Here is an 18,048-nt window from a genome sequence, read left to right on the forward strand (position 1 = left end):
ATGAATGGTTGAAATAGCTGAAAAATTGTGGAAGGAGATAGGTGCCGAAAAACGTACGGAATAGTTAAAGAATAGATAATAGATAATAGATAATAAAGAGAAACAGGAAAACAATGGTGTGAATGCTATAAAGCATTCACACAATAAAGTTAGTTAACTATAGCCTTAGAGAGACTTGGTAACTAAAAAAAAAACAGCCGTTTTTTTTGTACGGAGCATGAGGTTGAGCAAGTTTGCTGCTATTTCTGTGAGCACAAGTAGATACTGGTGTCTAGAAATAAAAATTTGTAAAGTTAGAGTCGTGTGTGAAGCATAATACAAGTGGTGCAGATGAAAACTTTTGCCTGTTGAGAGTACAATTGCTCTCTTTTGCCCTGTGTTGAAATCTCACTTTAAAAGCTCCGTGGGACATCATTTTTTTTCCCTTTCTACGCTATGAAACCTGATGGTAAGGAGACCGAAACAAGATCTGTTACTGCAAAATGTGGTGCTTCACGAACTGCAATGAAGAGTTCACTCTGTAGATTTGCAGTTTGTGATCTGATGTGTTGTTTGATAGCTTTGTTGAACGGCTACCTGAACCATAAAACACAAGGACAAAAATGCAGGGTTTGCAACTGAACATGTGATAATAACTTGGTATACAGCTTCTAGCTAAAAAGCCTTGTGCAAAATAAGGACGTTTCTGTACGACACAGATATAAAAACACATCTAGCATATTTAAATGTGTCATTTTTGCTGTTATGTGACTTAGGCTATAGAACAGTGGTGTCCAATCCTGGTCCTGGAGGGCCACTATCCTGCATGTTTTGGGTGTGTCTCAGCTTTGACACACCTGATTTGAATGAGTGAGTGATTAACAGGCTTCTGGAGAACTTAAAGACCTGCTGAAACATGCAGGATAGTGGCCCTCCAGGACCAGGATTGGACACCACTGCTCTAGAAGATCATACGTCGCTCATACAACACTACCACCACAGGTATCGCATCTGCACCAGGTTGTTTCCACAATCTTGTCATAATCTAGGCATGAGGTCAGAACTTCTTAAGTCTCTAGGACCAAACCATGACCACGGGTGCCAGAAAATGGATACGCTGCCTTCATGCTCCCCCACACTCCATCTAGGACCCCTATTAGATTTGAACACAGATTTGATCACACTGTAGTATAGCTAACAAAAGGCTACATATAGCTTCTAACAGCTCTTCTATCTGTTGAGGTGCATGTAACTGACTCCCTGTCCGCTCTTTGTCCAGAATCTCATGCAGATTTCTTATTCAGCTTCTCTGGCTCTGTGCTCATTTAAATAGGTTCCCAGCAACAACAACGTTTTGTTTTTTTTTTTTTTTTTTTTTTTTACAACATATACAAATTATTTGGTAATATCTTACCAATCAGACCAGAATATGCAAGCAGACAGTCAGCATAGTTCTCTCTAAGACAGCCAGATTTGGAGCGAGTCTCTGGCTGACAGTTGCTGAAGAAATCTGCCAACCTCGACCTACAAGAGAGCGAGATAAGAGACAACTGTTTATGATCAAAACACTTAAGAGATGACACACTGTAAAAACACTCAAGCACAAACACTAGATTTGCTTGGAAGATTTGAAATGTGAAACTATGAATGAGCTTTCTGTCAATATACTTTTTAAAAATATTTATATTTCAGAACAAAATATGATATCTTGTTTTTAACCTTATTTATCCTCTTTGATTACAAACTTAAATATATTGGATTTTTAAAAAATAAATCTCACTTAAATGTTTAAATTCCAGTTTTGCACCAGAACAGTGGTAGGTTACGTCTAACAGAACACATACAAACATTACTCTTCCTGTGCTTGACAGCGCATATTTGGATATTATGTTCCCCCCTTTTGTCTCATTTTGAATATGTGTATCTGATGTAATAATCTGAAATTACTTCAGGAAGCTTATATGTCTGAAGAGTGTTGTTTTAATAATCTGGGCTTGTTTAACGCAAGACTCGCAGCAAAGACTGCGTCAAAAAAAAGGTGTCACTACCAGCTGATGTGGCAAATGCAGATATTGAGGAAAAATTGACAGATTTGTGCTAGTGTGAACTTTTATGTTGAATATTGAAGGGTAATGAATCATAACATTTAAAATGCCCATCATAGTGGAAGGGAAGGTAGGAGGAATGAAATCAAGTGTCTCACTATGCCTCTAAAATCAGCTACAAGTGAAATAGCTGTGAAGTCAGGTGACAAAGGAGTACTTTAGTACTGTAATTTAGTAGTATTCTGACCAAGATAAGTCAAAACAAATGAGATCCATCTTTGTTTGAATGTTCACATCATGTGCATGTCTGATGAAAGATTAGGTTTCAAAAATAAGCATCTTAAGGCTCCCCATGCACTGTTTTACCTGCAGATATAGTTGGTCTTGCAGGTATTCTGCAGAGAAAGACAGTTGGGTTTGTCTTTGTCCTCGTAGGAGCAGATCGGTACAATGGTTTGTCGTCTGCGCTCAGCACATGCTGTCCTATCTCCCACTGGACAGGAGCAAAACAGCATTCCGTAGCTGTATTTAGCTGGGACCTTGATTTTGGAAACAACACAAAATACAAATGATGTAAAACTTTCAACTTTTATGTAATCCCCCAAGAAAATAAAAATCCTCTAGGAAAGCATCTATGCTCCCACAGACACTTCAGATCCAGTGGGGCTTCCACCCAACATCAAGAGTAATTTTCAGTGAGGTAACAACACATAGAGTTGCATGTTATCACAACCGAGACTTCTCCAAAGAGATTGGATTAAAAGTGAGCTCAATGCAAATTCATGATGAAAGCTTTTTTTCCCGATGGTTTGTCTCCTGGGAGACATATTAGTTTGAGTGTCAACATCAAAGTCAGTTGCAATGAAAGCTCTCAAACTTGCTTAATTACCTTGTCAAAGAACTGTCGTAGAGCCTTGTGGCATTTGCGCTTGTTGCACACCTCAGAAGCGGACACCCTGCTAGTGCAGGGGTTGATGTAAGCCGAGCGATATTTTTTACACGTGTCATTCAGGTTACAGGCCTTGGCAGCATTCAAGCAGTTGTTCTCCTTAGTGGAAGCAGGTTCAGCTAGGACAGAGGACAGAAATGATGTCAAATGTACAAATTATGTCTTCATTCCTATAGACTCAGATTCCTGAGGGGAAAAGTGTAATAATCAGAAACTCTTGTCTTTGTCACCGTTTTTCTGTTTTTTAGAGCAGTTCTCTTACAACTAGATGCATTTCTAAGTAGTATGAGACAAAGATATATGTTACATCTCTTTAAAAACTAATTTAATTCTAACCATGCCTGTAAAGTCTCTATTTCCACATGAATAAAGCTAATAAATATGTCTTTGCTACAGCGTTATATCAGGTACTTCAGCAATATAAAAGATATTGTGTTACTGGCATTTCTGCCTCTATTATCCAAATGATAGAAAATTGGAGATTACCCCAGAGATGAAGCGAGAGCAAAGCTTTAAACGATCCTTTCAATTTTCCCACAGACACCTTTTTTTTTATTTCAGGTGTTAAAGCCCAATTTGTGAGAAATTTACTCTGAATTTGCTAAATGAAACCACAAAACATCAACTGCGAGACAGCTTTGAGCCCAAGTGAGATCAGTCATTGTTGTATTTCTGGTCTCTTAAAGGGGATTCTTTATGAAAATGGTGGATAGCTTTGTTGGTTGTGTTTGATGGGGGGCAAATATGTCTGTCTTATAGAGATTATAAAAGTAGATGCTACTGAATGACTGCCTAGTCCTAATATCAATCCAAATAATCTGGTGCATATGGAAAAGTACAGCATCAATATGTGGTTCACTGTTACTTCCTCTCTGCCAGAACTTACTTTATTTTGATTTATTTTGGCTTTATTTGGGTTATTGTTTATGTTTATTACTAAACATTCACATTCTACCCAATCTACCTCACTTTTGTCAGAATCCAGGAGCTACATTTTGTACTTATTTGAGCAATTTGTTGCTCTACTTGCTGAATTTGCAGCCATCGCTTTGTTACTTGATTGAACTCTACATTTTTAGGCCAAATGTTGTATTTCTAGCTGTGAAACCGAATCATCAGCGCTCCACACAATTCCATGAAAACACAACAACTTTAATATGACTTTTCACCACTGTACTTAATATTTATATATATATATATATATATATATATATATATATCTCATCTCACATAAGACTGAATGGGATAATGTTTTCCTCTGCTTTACAAAAATCTCATCCTATTCAATAACAAATAATAATAATAGAAATACAAATATATGTGTTTCTAGAAATAAAGTTGCTCATCTTTACTTCTATCACATTAAAACACTATATGGTCAACATAACACCTCTCACGTCTTAAAGTCCCCTCTGCTCCACCGACTTCTGCACGGTAACACAAACTGTATCTTCAGCCTCCACATGGAAGAATGAATCCTGTAATTTTTTGCCTTTTGAGGTGGAATTAAAGCTCACTGCACTCGTTCATGCACCACAGAATGAGCTCTGATTAAATCTGAATACAATCTTGAACCTTAAGTTAATCACATATTACAAAATCCATTACTTATAGCTGACAAGTGCCCAAAGATGTGGGCTGTGATCCTTGAGTTCCTGTTTGGAGCTCTCGGGCCAAAGGTGTGACAGTTTTATCTCAATTACAGAAACCCTCAGGCAAAATGCACACCTAGGATGTAACAAATTCACACGTTTTAAAAATTACTATAAGGACTAAAATGCGGTTTGACATGAATACAGTACAAACATGATCAGCAGATGAAGAGTAAGAAAATAGTCACAGTCTGTTTAATATTGATATTGTGCTTTATAAAATCAGAAGCATATTTTCATTTATTAAGTTAATTTTAGTCTCATTCTTGTCCAAACTTTCTGATGACTGATCTTTGTATTTTTTTTTTTTTTATTAAGCTGTTTCAACCTCAAACGAGTTCTATAAACAGGATGAAGATGTCAGGATTCTGTTTTACTGTGAGTTTCTTTTTGTATTTAGTGTTTCAGTTTCTTTTGGTTTGGGTTTATTGTTGTCTTCACCTTTTGTCTTGTTGTCTGTGCCTCTGTCATCATTCGCTTCTCCTCAGTCTATCTCTTGTCTGCCTACTACACCCATCTACACTTGCTCTAAATTTTGCAATCATCTCACCTGTGCCCACCTCCCCTAATTACCTCCTGTCTTTAAAACCTGGTCCTCTCCTCCACTTACTCGCTGGTCTGTTGTCGCTTCATGAGCTGTCTGGTTGTCCCTCTCGTCTTGTGTCTCAGTTTTGGATTTTGTTATGTTTGGTTTTGCTGCCATGTCAGCCTTTGTTTTTGATTATCTTTTATTTTACTAAATTAGTTTCTTTTTGAAAGATGAGTCTGCGCTCTGGGTTTGCCTCCTTCTCCACCCATCATGACAGAAGATAATGAGTCCTGGTTTGACAACCTGTTACGACACATAATACACTTTCATCGTGTTTGTTCCTGGCACGTATGTGTTATTTCCCAACTCTTTTTATTGAAAAACAATAGAAAATGCCCATTATTCCAGGAGGAATTTTTGATAATTCTTTTACAACATTTAAATATATTTTTTTTATATTGTTTAAACTTATTTGCCATGTTTTGAAAACTGAAGTTCCTTAACTCACTTAAAAATCAATACTAACTATTATTATATGAAAACTTCTGGGCTCAAAACAGTTTTTTCCCTTACATTTGGTTTAGTTATAAAGAACTGTGAAATTATAGTTTTAATCCAGAAACGAGACAAAAATGAAATTTTGTTACCTAGTGTTGTCTTATGTTTTCTCTTCATATCAATAGCATTCTTCTTTTCACTTTTTGTTCACTTACACTGCCCACCTGGCGTAAGTGCTATGGTTGGTGTCTCTACCCAGAATGCAATGCACAGTAACGGTGCAGCCGATTTCCTATTCATTAAATGGAACAAACCTATGCAAAGTCTATGCTTGGTATTCTCAACCTCATGAACAATGACTCGGGTCAAAGCTACAGTTAAGGTACCTGTCATGTGGGACACTTTTGTGTCACGCTTGTGCACCTCTCAGTTTTTGTATCCTGTCGCATGCTGTATGAGTGGTGCATGGTAAAACGGCAGTAAACACTCTGCAAGCAAGTTTTATTTCTAGCCTGCTTGACTGAACAAAACCCAAGAAGGTGGTTATTTCAAATGTTACATAATCGTCAAACACTGATTAAAAGTAAGGCGGTATTAATTTTCATTAGTGGCATCTACTGTTTAGGAAATGAAGTGCATTGACTATAATGTGTCTCATGGGCCACTATAAATGTCTTTGTTGATGTCAAATTCTCTAGACCAGCGCTCGAACAATCTGGCTTTTGGCAAGAGTCCTAATGTTGTCCTCCTCTGAGCAAAGCCTCTACAGCAGAAAACTCAGGAGCCCAACTCTGTGGCTTTCAGAGGCTTGATGCAAGAGATCTCTGAAACCGTCTGCCAGGTAGGGTTTCATGCAACTAAAAACTAAATACAACAAAAAGAGGTTATTTTTTGTGTTCTGGATGGAAATTCTGTGTCTCACTGACTGAGAATGTGAGAAACAAAATATCAAGGATTTGAAATGATTTTCAGCATACAGCTCCTGGCAGGATTCAGTGGATTGTTTACATGTCTTACATAAACTCTAACAAATCCATAGACTTAAGCATTTTTTTAAACAATAATAGCTTTAATATACATCACATCCATGTTGGCAAACTCCCCAACAGGCTTTTAGTAAAATGCAATGTTTGTCTACAAAGATTTGAAACTTAGATGTTGTCTGAAATGGATACAACTGAAAGGTATACTTTGTGACCATTATTTTTTTTTTTCTAAAAGTATACATGCGACACTTTAAAAGATTGTCTCCTGTGTGACTATACTATGATTCAATTCCCTCGGCTTTTACAAGTTGTTTTCGATGTTATTCCTTTTGTAGGAAATGATAAAATTGTAATTTTATCCATTTTTTCAGATGTATTGTTCATACACTGAAGTGACTTGCATCCTGAATTTATGGCTTAATTTATGTATCATGGCTGTAAACTCTGATTTGTCAGTAGTCTTTATTATGTCTTCTTTGCTGCTCCATATTTTTATTTGTACATCACTCTTAGGTAAATCACCGACATAGCAGCAGATAAACCACAGTAATTAATTAAACCAAACTGTTCCATTTATGTTTGTGACTGAGAAATAATAAAAATGATTAATGGGTTCTAACCTTCAAAAACAAAGACTTGGAAATAACTTGGACAGAATAGCAAACTGTGTTACAAATATTTGGCCAAATTAATATTTCCAGACATAAATCAGTGCTTGTAACATGCAGAAAATCCATAAGGCCTTCCACAGCTCTCCAACCCATTCTGAGCCAAATGTTCATGTGTTCAGACACAGTCAAACATATCATCACAAGGCACATAATTTCTTGTAATGACTCTCCCAGTTCAGACACAGTGGAGCAACAAGCAATAAAAGAAACTTCCTTCTCTACTGGGGTTAATTTCAGAGCATAAACTGTGGATGGTTTTCATCTGCCAAAAAAGCTCTCAAGTTATTTTTTTGCCTCTGCAGATAATAGAACAATAAGAACATGTGGACCTGGACTTGCTTTGTTTTCATCTTTTTATGACAATAAAAATCTCCCTTGTGAAAGAAACACACAACATAGTAATTCAGAGTATCAAACCAAGCCTCAAAACCTGCATGGACAAAAATATAGAGGCAGAATACTGAAAAACTCTAGTTTACCAATACAGCTAACAGGGCTTTCCTAAATGAAAGTATTATTTCAGGATGATGACATGCATCTAAACGATAGTGTATGATTGGTTAAGTTAATGTTTTTAAATCCCTCTTTTAATTTACTGCCCTCTTTCTCCTTTCCCAACATAGAAAGGAAACCGCAGTGGTCAATCCCTCCCCCTCATGGCACCCTCTCTACTGTCAGGCTTCCAGCCAGCATCAATAAATCCACACCAGTGTCTTAATATTTATGATCAGACGTGAGACCCATTTATTAAAAGCCCCAAGAAATGATCAAAATCCAAATCTTACTTCACCGGCTATTTGTTAGTCTTTGTCAGTCATTTATTCTGAATTGACTGAAAGAGTATTAATTCAGCACTGCAGAGGTGTCATGCTGAGGATGAAGGTCCCCTGAAACCAAACAAAAATAGCTGACTGTGACAGCCTGTAGAAGCTGTTCAGATGATGGCATTTCTCCATACCATTCAGCCACATGGGGAGAAAAAAACAGATTGCTTATGAAGCCAAGTTGAATGTTGCGAGATAACAGCTCCTGCTGCAGGTTTGACTCACTAATTATCACGATGTGGTGGAGAACTGTAAGTCTGAGTGGACATATGGCGCACTGTTGCTGCAGCAGATGAGTGGAAAACCAGAACCTCTCAGAACTGAGAGGTCACGGTCTTCTTTTTTTAAAAAAATTAACAATATTCATTTTGAACAATGGTGCTAAAATCAGTTTAGGTCCCTTTTTTTTTCTCCATCCCATTCCCTCTTATTTCAAACCTTGAAGCTTGTTTATCGAGTGCACATAGACATTTGTGACAGCTTCACAATAGTTCTGAGAAACTAGCAAAAACTAGCTCAGATGTTTTAAAAAAAGACAAAAACAGTTACTCATCACCATTAAAGGTGGATACCCTTCATTTTTCTAAACTGAGCTTGTCAAAGAGCTGGCTACACAAATATTTCCACAGAACCCCTACTTCAAAAGATATGACCTATCCTTTCAAGAAAAGAACAGTCCAAAACTTTTCAGTTTCAACATTTCTTTTGATATATATTGACTAAAAGATGTGGAGTTGTTAAAAGAAGCAAGTGATGTCAGATTTGCATATCTCAGTAGCAGGCAACAATAAGAAATGGTGTAATCATTTTGGAATAGATTATAATGACATTTATGTGGCATATTTGAGTGCACCATGTCTCTTTGTTTTCCATATACAAGTGATTTAATGAGCATGTTCCATTTTAAACCCATCTAGGTCGTTTTGTATAGCTGAATATTTTTATTAATCATTTCAGATGCAAATACGATGGATGGTGGATTCTAAAAGTATGTATTGGTGCACCCATGTCCAAATTACAGGGCTTTTCCACAATGGAAATCAATGAACCAGATGTCCAGACAAACTAGAGTTGGAACAACCTCTACATATTATTTTTCTTCTCATGTTTAGCTCAATAAATCTGGTTGAGTACTGTGCAAAAATACACCCCATTCTAAATTCACACATCACATGACAGGAAATGGGTGAGTTTTCTAACACTTGCCAGCTATTTAAAAACCTAAAGGTATAACAAACATTGTTTTGTTTTATTTTTTAACACGTAGATTGTTTTTTTAGATGCTCTCCAAAAAATGCCTTGATTTTTTTTAATTTTTTTTTATGCTAGGAATCTGTTTTCTGCTTTCAAAAGTGATGTAGTTGGGATTATTAAGTGTTTATCCTTTTGTGGGAGTTAACCACAAAAAAAAATCAGTGAAAGGGAAACTCTGCATATCTTGACTGTTTGACTTTAGCTAGCTGCAGGCAATGACTCTGAATTTGGAAAATAAGTATGTAAGTGTGAAGGCTGACATGCAGAGTCTGATTTGCATGTGAATGGGTGTTTCTCTGCAGCAGTAGAGGATTAGTAATAACGTGTTTGTGTATATGTTTGCACATATGAATAAAGGGTGTGGTTAGCTCACATAAAATAATTTTTATGCCTGTCTGAAAATCTCATCCTATGTCTCCTACAGCACTTTATTTTCTTATCTCAAAGCCATGATTAGCCACTCCCTGCTTCACTTACACTTGCATACCCACTTGGCTCCCTGCGTTCAGCCTGTCATGGCTCAGCCATCAGGTACATTCATCTTGGTGAAAAATTTCTGTTTTTCAAGCCATTTAACTGAGCCTTCATCTTGCAGCAACATTCATATGTGTCAAAGAAGCTGAGAGAGCTGGGAGTGAGTGAGTCAGTATATAAATGCCTCTGTGTGTAGTTTAGAAACAGCAGTCTTTGCTCAGTGACATTCCTGGCAGGATTTGTATCAAATATGTTGTTTTGCATGAATTAGAAGACGTATCCTAATTCGATGTGTCAGCTGTTGGTAGCTCCTGATAAAGTCTTAAAAAGCAAATCAGATTTTGTTGTTTTTTTCAAGTATATGAGTTTTATAAAGAATGTCCTTCAGTTTAATATGAGCTCACCACTTAGCTGTCTTTTGCCTGTAAGACCAGTAGCATAACATAAGTATTATTTCCCCTACGAATACTAATTACTTAAAAAAAAAAAAACTAAGTAAAATCATTTTGCTCTTTTCGCCCTGATCTATCTGGATAAATATTCTTACTGTCACAACCCTATAATGAACTGTTTCCAGCGCAGCAACTTTATGGGTTGTTTCAGTGTGAGTTAGAGCACAAAAGAGAATGAGAATTGTTTGACATTTGCCATGTAAATTAAGAAATGGTTTTCTCTTAGCATGAGTAAAAAGGTGACTAATATAATATGCAGGAATTAAAATGTCTGTGAAGTGGTATGTAATGCTTTACCAAAACTTCACTTGATTAAGCTTGTGTAAACGTGGGGAGGCACTTAAAGTTAAAAAAATACTCTTCAACCACCCAACAACACAAAAGTGTGCTCTATAGCAGTGATTCCCAACCCTGGTCTTAGAGGGCTACACTTTATGCATTGTTAGGTGGTTGAAGAGTGTTTTATGTAAAATAATTTTAGTAACTAGATGTAACTAAATGGAGCTAAAAATTAGTATAAATACAATATTCAACAACTTCAATATGTTTTAGTAACTGTATGAAAAAAGCTTTAATTGATTTACTTCTTAGCACTGCATTTCTACTATATGATAATACAATCTTAAAGTTAATGTCAAACTTATTAATTATGTTAGAATAAGCTATTCTGTGGTTGAAGAGGGACAGAATTAAAAACAAGGGGGATGTTTTTGAAAAAATGCCTATATCTGATTTGTTGATTTGGCTAAAAGCACTAATGTACAGAACCAATCAGCAGATTTTAAAGTCTGATACCCAGACTGATTGTTCAGTTAGAGTAACTTCCTCTCATATGCACAGTTCACAGGCAGGCTGGGCCAGTGTTAGAGGACCAATGCTACTATGATTAATGTGTTGCTTTGGGCATCTAAACCAACTGAATTATCCTTGAGAGCCTTGCAACAGAATATAATCATGCCAAGCTCTCATTTCTTTACTGGCTATATCCTTAGTGATACTTCTGATGAGATATGAAGTTGGACCAGGAGAAGAGTGGAGTGGTACTGCAAACGGGGGCCGCTTGTAGTGAGATGGCTTATATATTTTTTTTAATTTAAACTTTTGAAATATTTCAAATTGGAAACACTGACAAAGACAAAAAAATTCCTCCCAATTTATTGGGAGTCAGATTAACTAAATGGCTGACTTTATTTCCTTGGTAAATCTTATTGATAGTTTGGTTTCTTCTAAATATCTCCTTTAACTAATTTAATTATTTTTACTATTGTAATCAGAATTGGAAATAATAAAAAAAAACCTTGTCTCTACAAGATATTCATAATGAGTTGATGATGCTATAGTGTTCTTCCACAGTCTGTCTTTGCTGAGCCTCTCCTCTTTATTTCAAACAATATAACCAAGAAAATCTAGACACATTTAAAATCCACCTCATTGATGCCTTCTTATCTCAGTGATGCAGATTTTAATTATTACTGCCACAGCGTAGAAGTAGTTACATGTCTGCCTAGTCTTAGTATTTCCTCAACCTATACAATCATATTATGTTACATCTCTGGAAGACAGTTTCATCGATTGATCAGGTTTATTGATTTATACATGAAGTGGTTTTAATTTCAGCTGTTCCTGGAAACCACTTCTTCTAATTAGCGGATTTGATGGTTTGAATATCAAGCCTGTCAACTTAAAATATTGATGTCATTACCGTACTATATTAATCACAACAAAAAGAGTCATATTCGTTGTCTGGCAGAAGGAGGGGAAAATAATTAGTTTTTGCCTGTAACATTTTTGACAGCCTTGTTTGTGAGATTGCACACTTATCTTAGTAACTACTAATAAAATTTGTAGACATTTAAAGATGCACCCATTGTTTCAAAAAGTCAGGTAAATTAATGTAAAGAAACCAAATTGTAACTAATGTAATGCCTTGTTTATAATAAATCAAACATTATATAATTTTTACATTTTGACATCAAATAGTGAGTAAAAACAGGTGTTACTAGTGATATTACCAAAGGATATTTTCTATTTATGTAGTAAATCTTAAAGGGGCAGCTGTGTTTACCTACTAATTTATGTCTAAGCTGCTGTGAAAATGGTTTCTTGGTCATTAACTTGAAGCAGATAATAGTTTAGCATCTTGAACATCTGTAGGGAGATGCTGCTTGAATATATTTGAGAGAGATGTTTTATGAAACCTTGTTTATAACAAAACAATGTCATAAATAATTTAGGATATTTAGTCTTTGACACAGATGTATGAAACCATCACAGATGTATACAATCTATTTTTCTATGTGAAATTGTAATACCACCAATGAATGCAAAGTTGTAGCTCCAATAAATCTTTGACTCCAATACACTCCAATTCAAAAAGCATAACATTTCCTCATGAAATACAACATCAATAAAATTTCCCACAAGTCATTATGGTGTCATTAACTTGATTGCCTAAATCTATTTAACTGTGAAAATAGATGTTTTTATTTATTTTTCTTTCTAGCACCACATTTTTGTCCCAATATACCAACAATTATGGCACCAAAAAGATCAATATAGTAGCAGCTGAATGCCATACTCTAAATGTTAGTTAAAAAAAACAAAGCCTCATACAACTGTAACATCTTTATTTACGGTCTATAATAGTTGTTCTAAAAAAGTTTTAAAACAAGTACCACCTCAGAAAATACTAAGTACCACCATTATGACATACATTAAAGAAACAGTAAATTAGGAATTTATTCATTTCTGACATAAACAAGCAAACTAGAATAACCCCTGGTTGTAGTTTGAATGGTGCAATTTAAGATGTGATGGTTCCACTTATTCATTGCACCATATACACTGTGGTCTTGGCTCTTTTTCTGCCCAACAACAACAACTGAATATAGGTTTGAAAACAAATTTCCTCACTATTTTACACTTTTTGGCATTGTTTAAGTAGCTACTAGCACACTATAATCCACCAGTTTCCACAGGTGTTCACAAAATACTCCCCACTGAACTTTTGTCTGAAGTGGTTTCCATTTGGAGCCAAGATTGCAATTTGCCTGAACCACTCATGAACTACTTTTTGGCTAACTCTACTTTTTAGCTTTCCACAGATCAGCATACAATGGTTAATTAACTTAATGCCTATCAGAAAAGGTGAGATGGGGTGGGGATTCTGAAGCTATTTGGCTGAAGTTCAGGGTATCATTCAGAGTAGATTGGACTAGCCTTACACCCCTTCCCCCGAAAGCTCTGGAATAAGATAATTTTGTACTGATGTATGAGATGTAACTAGGAATGAATTTGGCCAGATCTTTTCCCCAAAGTTTAATTATTACATAAATCCACATAGTTTATACCAAAATTCCTTTTGTGTACCAGTGGTACTTGTATCACAGTTTAGGAATCATCAGTCTATAGCATTTCTACAGTACTTCCCTACTTTAACAAAACAAGCGAGTAGTTTGTCATTAAATGGCAGTGGTAGCATTAGCGAAACTAGCATGGCTAACCACTCTAGCATATATGCTCGAAGTCCTGATGGAATTTACATCTGTATGACAATGATACATTACATGGTAAAGCAGGAACTAGACATTAACAACCCCAAATACCTGTCTAAGAAAGCGTTCTTATATGACCAAAAGTTTATTGAAATTTGACAACTGTATTAAAGTGGAATTGTGTCCTAATACAGTAGCAGCAGCACATCCTTTATATTGACCTAAGATGGTAAAGGCTTTTCTATCTTGACTCACATGCATTATTTTACTCTGCAGATCTCCCCAGGCTTGGCTTAGATTCAGACAGGGATGAGGTCACTTATGGTAAATGGATCTGTGATATCCAACCCATTAGATGATTTGTTTTTTTTTCTTCAAGGTCTTTCAGGCTGTTTACACACTTCTTTGTTAAGAAATGACTACTCAGCTTCAACTTCATCTCTTAATTTGTCTTGCTCACATAATCAAAGTAATTGAGGTGATTTCTTATGATAATAACACCTAATACTGATAAGTTATCCTGCCAAGTTTCCATATTCTAAATCACTGACTTTGATAGAAGAGCACATTAGTGGGGAATCAGATTTCTAAACATGCCTTAATCAAGATTTTACCTTTTCTTATTTCCTCAGATGAGTTGTTTTAATTTTGGGGGTGTTTGTTATCTTACTCAAGTTAAATTAAGCATATAATTTTACAGTGAAAATTAACAGAATATAAGCTGTTTTTTCTTTACCTTTTTGGCCTTGTTTTGTTTATCCATGTTTTCTAAATCGCAATGCCAACACTTAACCAAATTAGTTTGATCTCTTGGTACTTCAAATTTTCTTATTGCCAAACATTTCTTCAAATTGTTTGTGCATTATTCCAGCGCAGGAGAAAATTGTAAGTTCTGGTAATGTTTTCTTTACTCTGAATTTAAAACGACGACAAAGCATTATGTCACCGCAGATGGAGAAAAGCCATTGTGATACGGTAAGTGGATTCAATCACAGTGAGAGCCAGAAATGGGCAGGCAGGGTAGGAAAAAGAGAAACAAATGACTTTTTTTTTTTTTACTGAAATGGTAGCCGGCCAGTTCAGCAGATGCTCTCCTCCAGCCAGAAAACCCAGCACAGTGGCGAGCCAGTGAGTTCTGTGTCATAGAACTCTACTTCTGCTGTGCCATTGAATGCAGACAGATGGTTAATTGCTCCTCTGTGAAACTAAATATAGGCCTGTCTAAGTGTACGCTCCCAGGTCCACCTCTGACGTTTGTGGACATGTATGACATTTAAATTTTAAAAGGCAAACTATTTTTTTTCTCTTCTTTTTTTTTTTTTTAAATCTAGGCATTCAGCCTCAACAGGCTCTTGGAGCGCCAACAAAAGAGGTTCTGCTCTAAAAGGATGATTAATTCAAAACTAGCACATTAAAGCTGTTCAGCATATTAGCACTGTGACAGTGGAAAAACATGCAGACCTCTCATCAGTGTGTTGAGGGGCTGAATGTGAAATATACTAAATTATTCTGCTTTGTGTACTGCGGGTCACAGTAGCAGATAAAAGCTTTTGTGGTGGATAATGGGCACTGAAAGCTGCAGCATGAAACCAGACAGCGATAGAAAAGAGCGGCTGTCAAATATAGTGACAGATATGTTGCAGTGACGTGGTGACTTAAGCTGAGCGCAACTGAGACATGTCAGTGATATGTACAGTGACTTAACACTGCCCAAATTGAAGCCTTTGGAAGCATGAAAACCTCATCTTACCAGCTATGATGGGAGCCAAGCGGAAGATGTCTGAGAGCCGGCTATTGACTGGCTCATACGGGGAGTATTCCAGTAAATCATTACCTGCGGGGCAGAACAGATTGTCAACAATGTGTGCCTAAAACTGTGTGTGTGGCTGTTTTTCTGCCGCCATGGGGTTCTGTGAAAACACAGAATCATGAGGACTTTATAATTAACAAAGGAGCTAATTTGCAGTCCTCCTAGGTATAAGGTTTCAAGATTTTGACTTGACTTGTGTTTAGGGGTTGAAGTTGGAAGTTGGTTACGGTTAAGTTCACGCTAAAGATTAGATTAGGCAATAAATTAGGATTGTTACAGATAAGAAAGGGACAAGGAAATGTCTTGTATCAAATGAGCGTCCCCATGAAGGCATAAAAACAAGAATATATGTGTAGGTCCTACAAGAAAAAACCTTTTAGTGTGAATAAATAATTTCAGGTTTGTAAATCCACTAGTTATTCCCTTTTGAATAATCATTCACATGAGTGTTTATTTTGGGAATTTAAATAATTTACAATAAAAAACAAACAAACTGTGAGTTCCCTTTTTTACCACAGATGCATTCATCAGTCTCTTTTTTTTTTTTTTTTGAATGAGAAAGGAATCTGAGAACAGGCTGCATCATGATGTGAGCCTCTGTAATGAATATGTTGCATTATGGGCTTATAGCAGAGGCATTATAAGCAAGTACAACTATTATGACTTTGATTGCAGTGCATAGATTTGCTTTGAAAACATGTTCTGGCTTGAAATCAGATACAAGTTTTCTTTCCACAGTAACTAACCTCTTTAGAAATCACAGATTGATTCAAAGAAAAAACAGTAACTGAATAAGATGCAAAAAAATACATGTATTGTGTTCCATTTTGTTTGCTTATATGAACGATTGTGTTACTTTTGATAAGCTGAAAACATGCTGTTGATCTTTCAGTCTTGAGGCTAAGTTCTGAATGCTTTTACGCACACTTTCCAAAGCGCCACGTGCACCAAATGCCCCCATCTGAGCTCAAGCGCCTACCTTGCAAACTCTGAAATATGCTCCAAAAGATCCGCAGACAGTTCTTCTCCTTTTTCATGCCTCTCCTGCACCTGCAGTTGTAAAGGGAGCTCTGCTTCATGGCATCTATGGCGCTGCGGCACTCGCCCTGCGCCTCGGGACCCGTGACCGCGCTGAAGTTGCTCTCCCTGCCCGCCACGCACTGCCTCATGGTCCGGTACTTGGTGCTGCAGGTGTACTCCTTCAGGCAGTGCTCGCTGGCCTTCACGCAGTCCAGCCGGACGGGACGGGAGGCCGAGCCGCCGTCAGCCTTCGAGGTGAGCGCCGAATCTGCGCGCAACGAAAACCGGATGAGGTGGCTTTTACGCACAGCGGGGCTCGGGGAGCGCCCGGAGACAAACGGGAATATGCTGGGATCATTACAGAGTTCATGAAATGCTGCTTAGAAATCAGAACAAATCGGGTTCGGTGCCTTATTTCACCAGTAAGCTGCGTTTACTGAAATAATATTAATTAAAAAAAGCTGATATAAAGTTTGAAAACGGTTGAAATTGAACAGATGAAACACTTACCCAGCATGGACAAAATAAAGACAAAAGTTAAAATCATTGCGCCCCTGGGAATAGTGGTTCTGAGGTTAGAATAAAATGGCAAGAGAAGTTGCGAGACGGATCCACTTTTCTTCTGGTTGCGCACAGTTTAGGTTGAGGTGACGGTTCATCCTGTAAGATCCAAACAGTGAGGAGCCCTCCACCTCTCCACGTCTCCACGTCTCCACCTCTGAGAGTCCGACAGCTTCAATAAATAAATAAATAAAAAATCCACAGCAGAGCCAAAACACGAAGCCTTGAAGGACACGAATCAGTGCCCGAGTGACTGTTTCCACTTCACTCCGCTCTTATTCCGTCTGTCTGCTCAGCCGAATCCGCGCGCGGCTGCATGTGTGTGCGCGCGCGTCTGTGTCTGTGAGTAGACACCAACTGTTAGTTCGAGGAGGAAAAACTTGAAAAAAAAAAACCAAAAACAAAACACAAAAGCCGAGCAGTCAGAGGTGACAAACTCTAAAGCTTAAGGACAGCTTTCATATTCTGAAAGAAAATGCAAAATTATACCTCCCCCCCCCCTAAAAATGCAGAAAAATATATTTTAAAAAATACTGTCCGGTGTTGCAGGTGGCAAGACGACGGGACTGCCCTCCACTCCACTCTGAGGGAAAAGGAGCTCGAGGTGCAGCGCGTGGTGTGGTTGTGACGTCATACAGCTGCGCGCCCAATTATCCTCCTGAACTCATTAACGGCCTCAATTTACATCAAATTAAAGCAGGCAAAAAGGAAACAAATGAAAGGAAAATGAAATAAAAGATGGCCGGCGGCGGGGACCGTTTGGCATAATATTAACTCCATTCAAGTGACCATTTCAAGCTTTTAATAGCTCATTATTACATACAAACACCACAACCTATCACATTTAACT

General features: G+C 37.1%; 1 protein-coding gene across 1 annotated transcript in view; it reads right to left on the reverse strand.

Moving 5' to 3' along the window:
- The window catches only part of gfra1b (gdnf family receptor alpha 1b), a 40,153-nt gene extending 22,388 nt beyond the window's left edge, over nucleotides 1-17,765 (reverse strand). The window contains exons 1-6 of the mRNA XM_037980604.1: nucleotides 17,148-17,765; nucleotides 16,597-16,905; nucleotides 15,558-15,641; nucleotides 2,914-3,092; nucleotides 2,391-2,563; nucleotides 1,394-1,503 (exon numbers count right to left, since the gene is read on the reverse strand). Coding sequence (XP_037836532.1) covers nucleotides 1,394-1,503; nucleotides 2,391-2,563; nucleotides 2,914-3,092; nucleotides 15,558-15,641; nucleotides 16,597-16,905; nucleotides 17,148-17,184 — 892 coding nt within the window. The 5' untranslated portion in view covers nucleotides 17,185-17,765. The remainder of the gene's footprint in view (nucleotides 1-1,393; nucleotides 1,504-2,390; nucleotides 2,564-2,913; nucleotides 3,093-15,557; nucleotides 15,642-16,596; nucleotides 16,906-17,147) is intronic.
- Between the last annotated feature and the right edge of the window lie 283 nt (nucleotides 17,766-18,048).

This window comes from Kryptolebias marmoratus, linkage group LG17, assembly GCF_001649575.2.
Source record: "Kryptolebias marmoratus isolate JLee-2015 linkage group LG17, ASM164957v2, whole genome shotgun sequence".
NCBI classification, from domain to species: domain Eukaryota; kingdom Metazoa; phylum Chordata; class Actinopteri; order Cyprinodontiformes; family Rivulidae; genus Kryptolebias; species Kryptolebias marmoratus.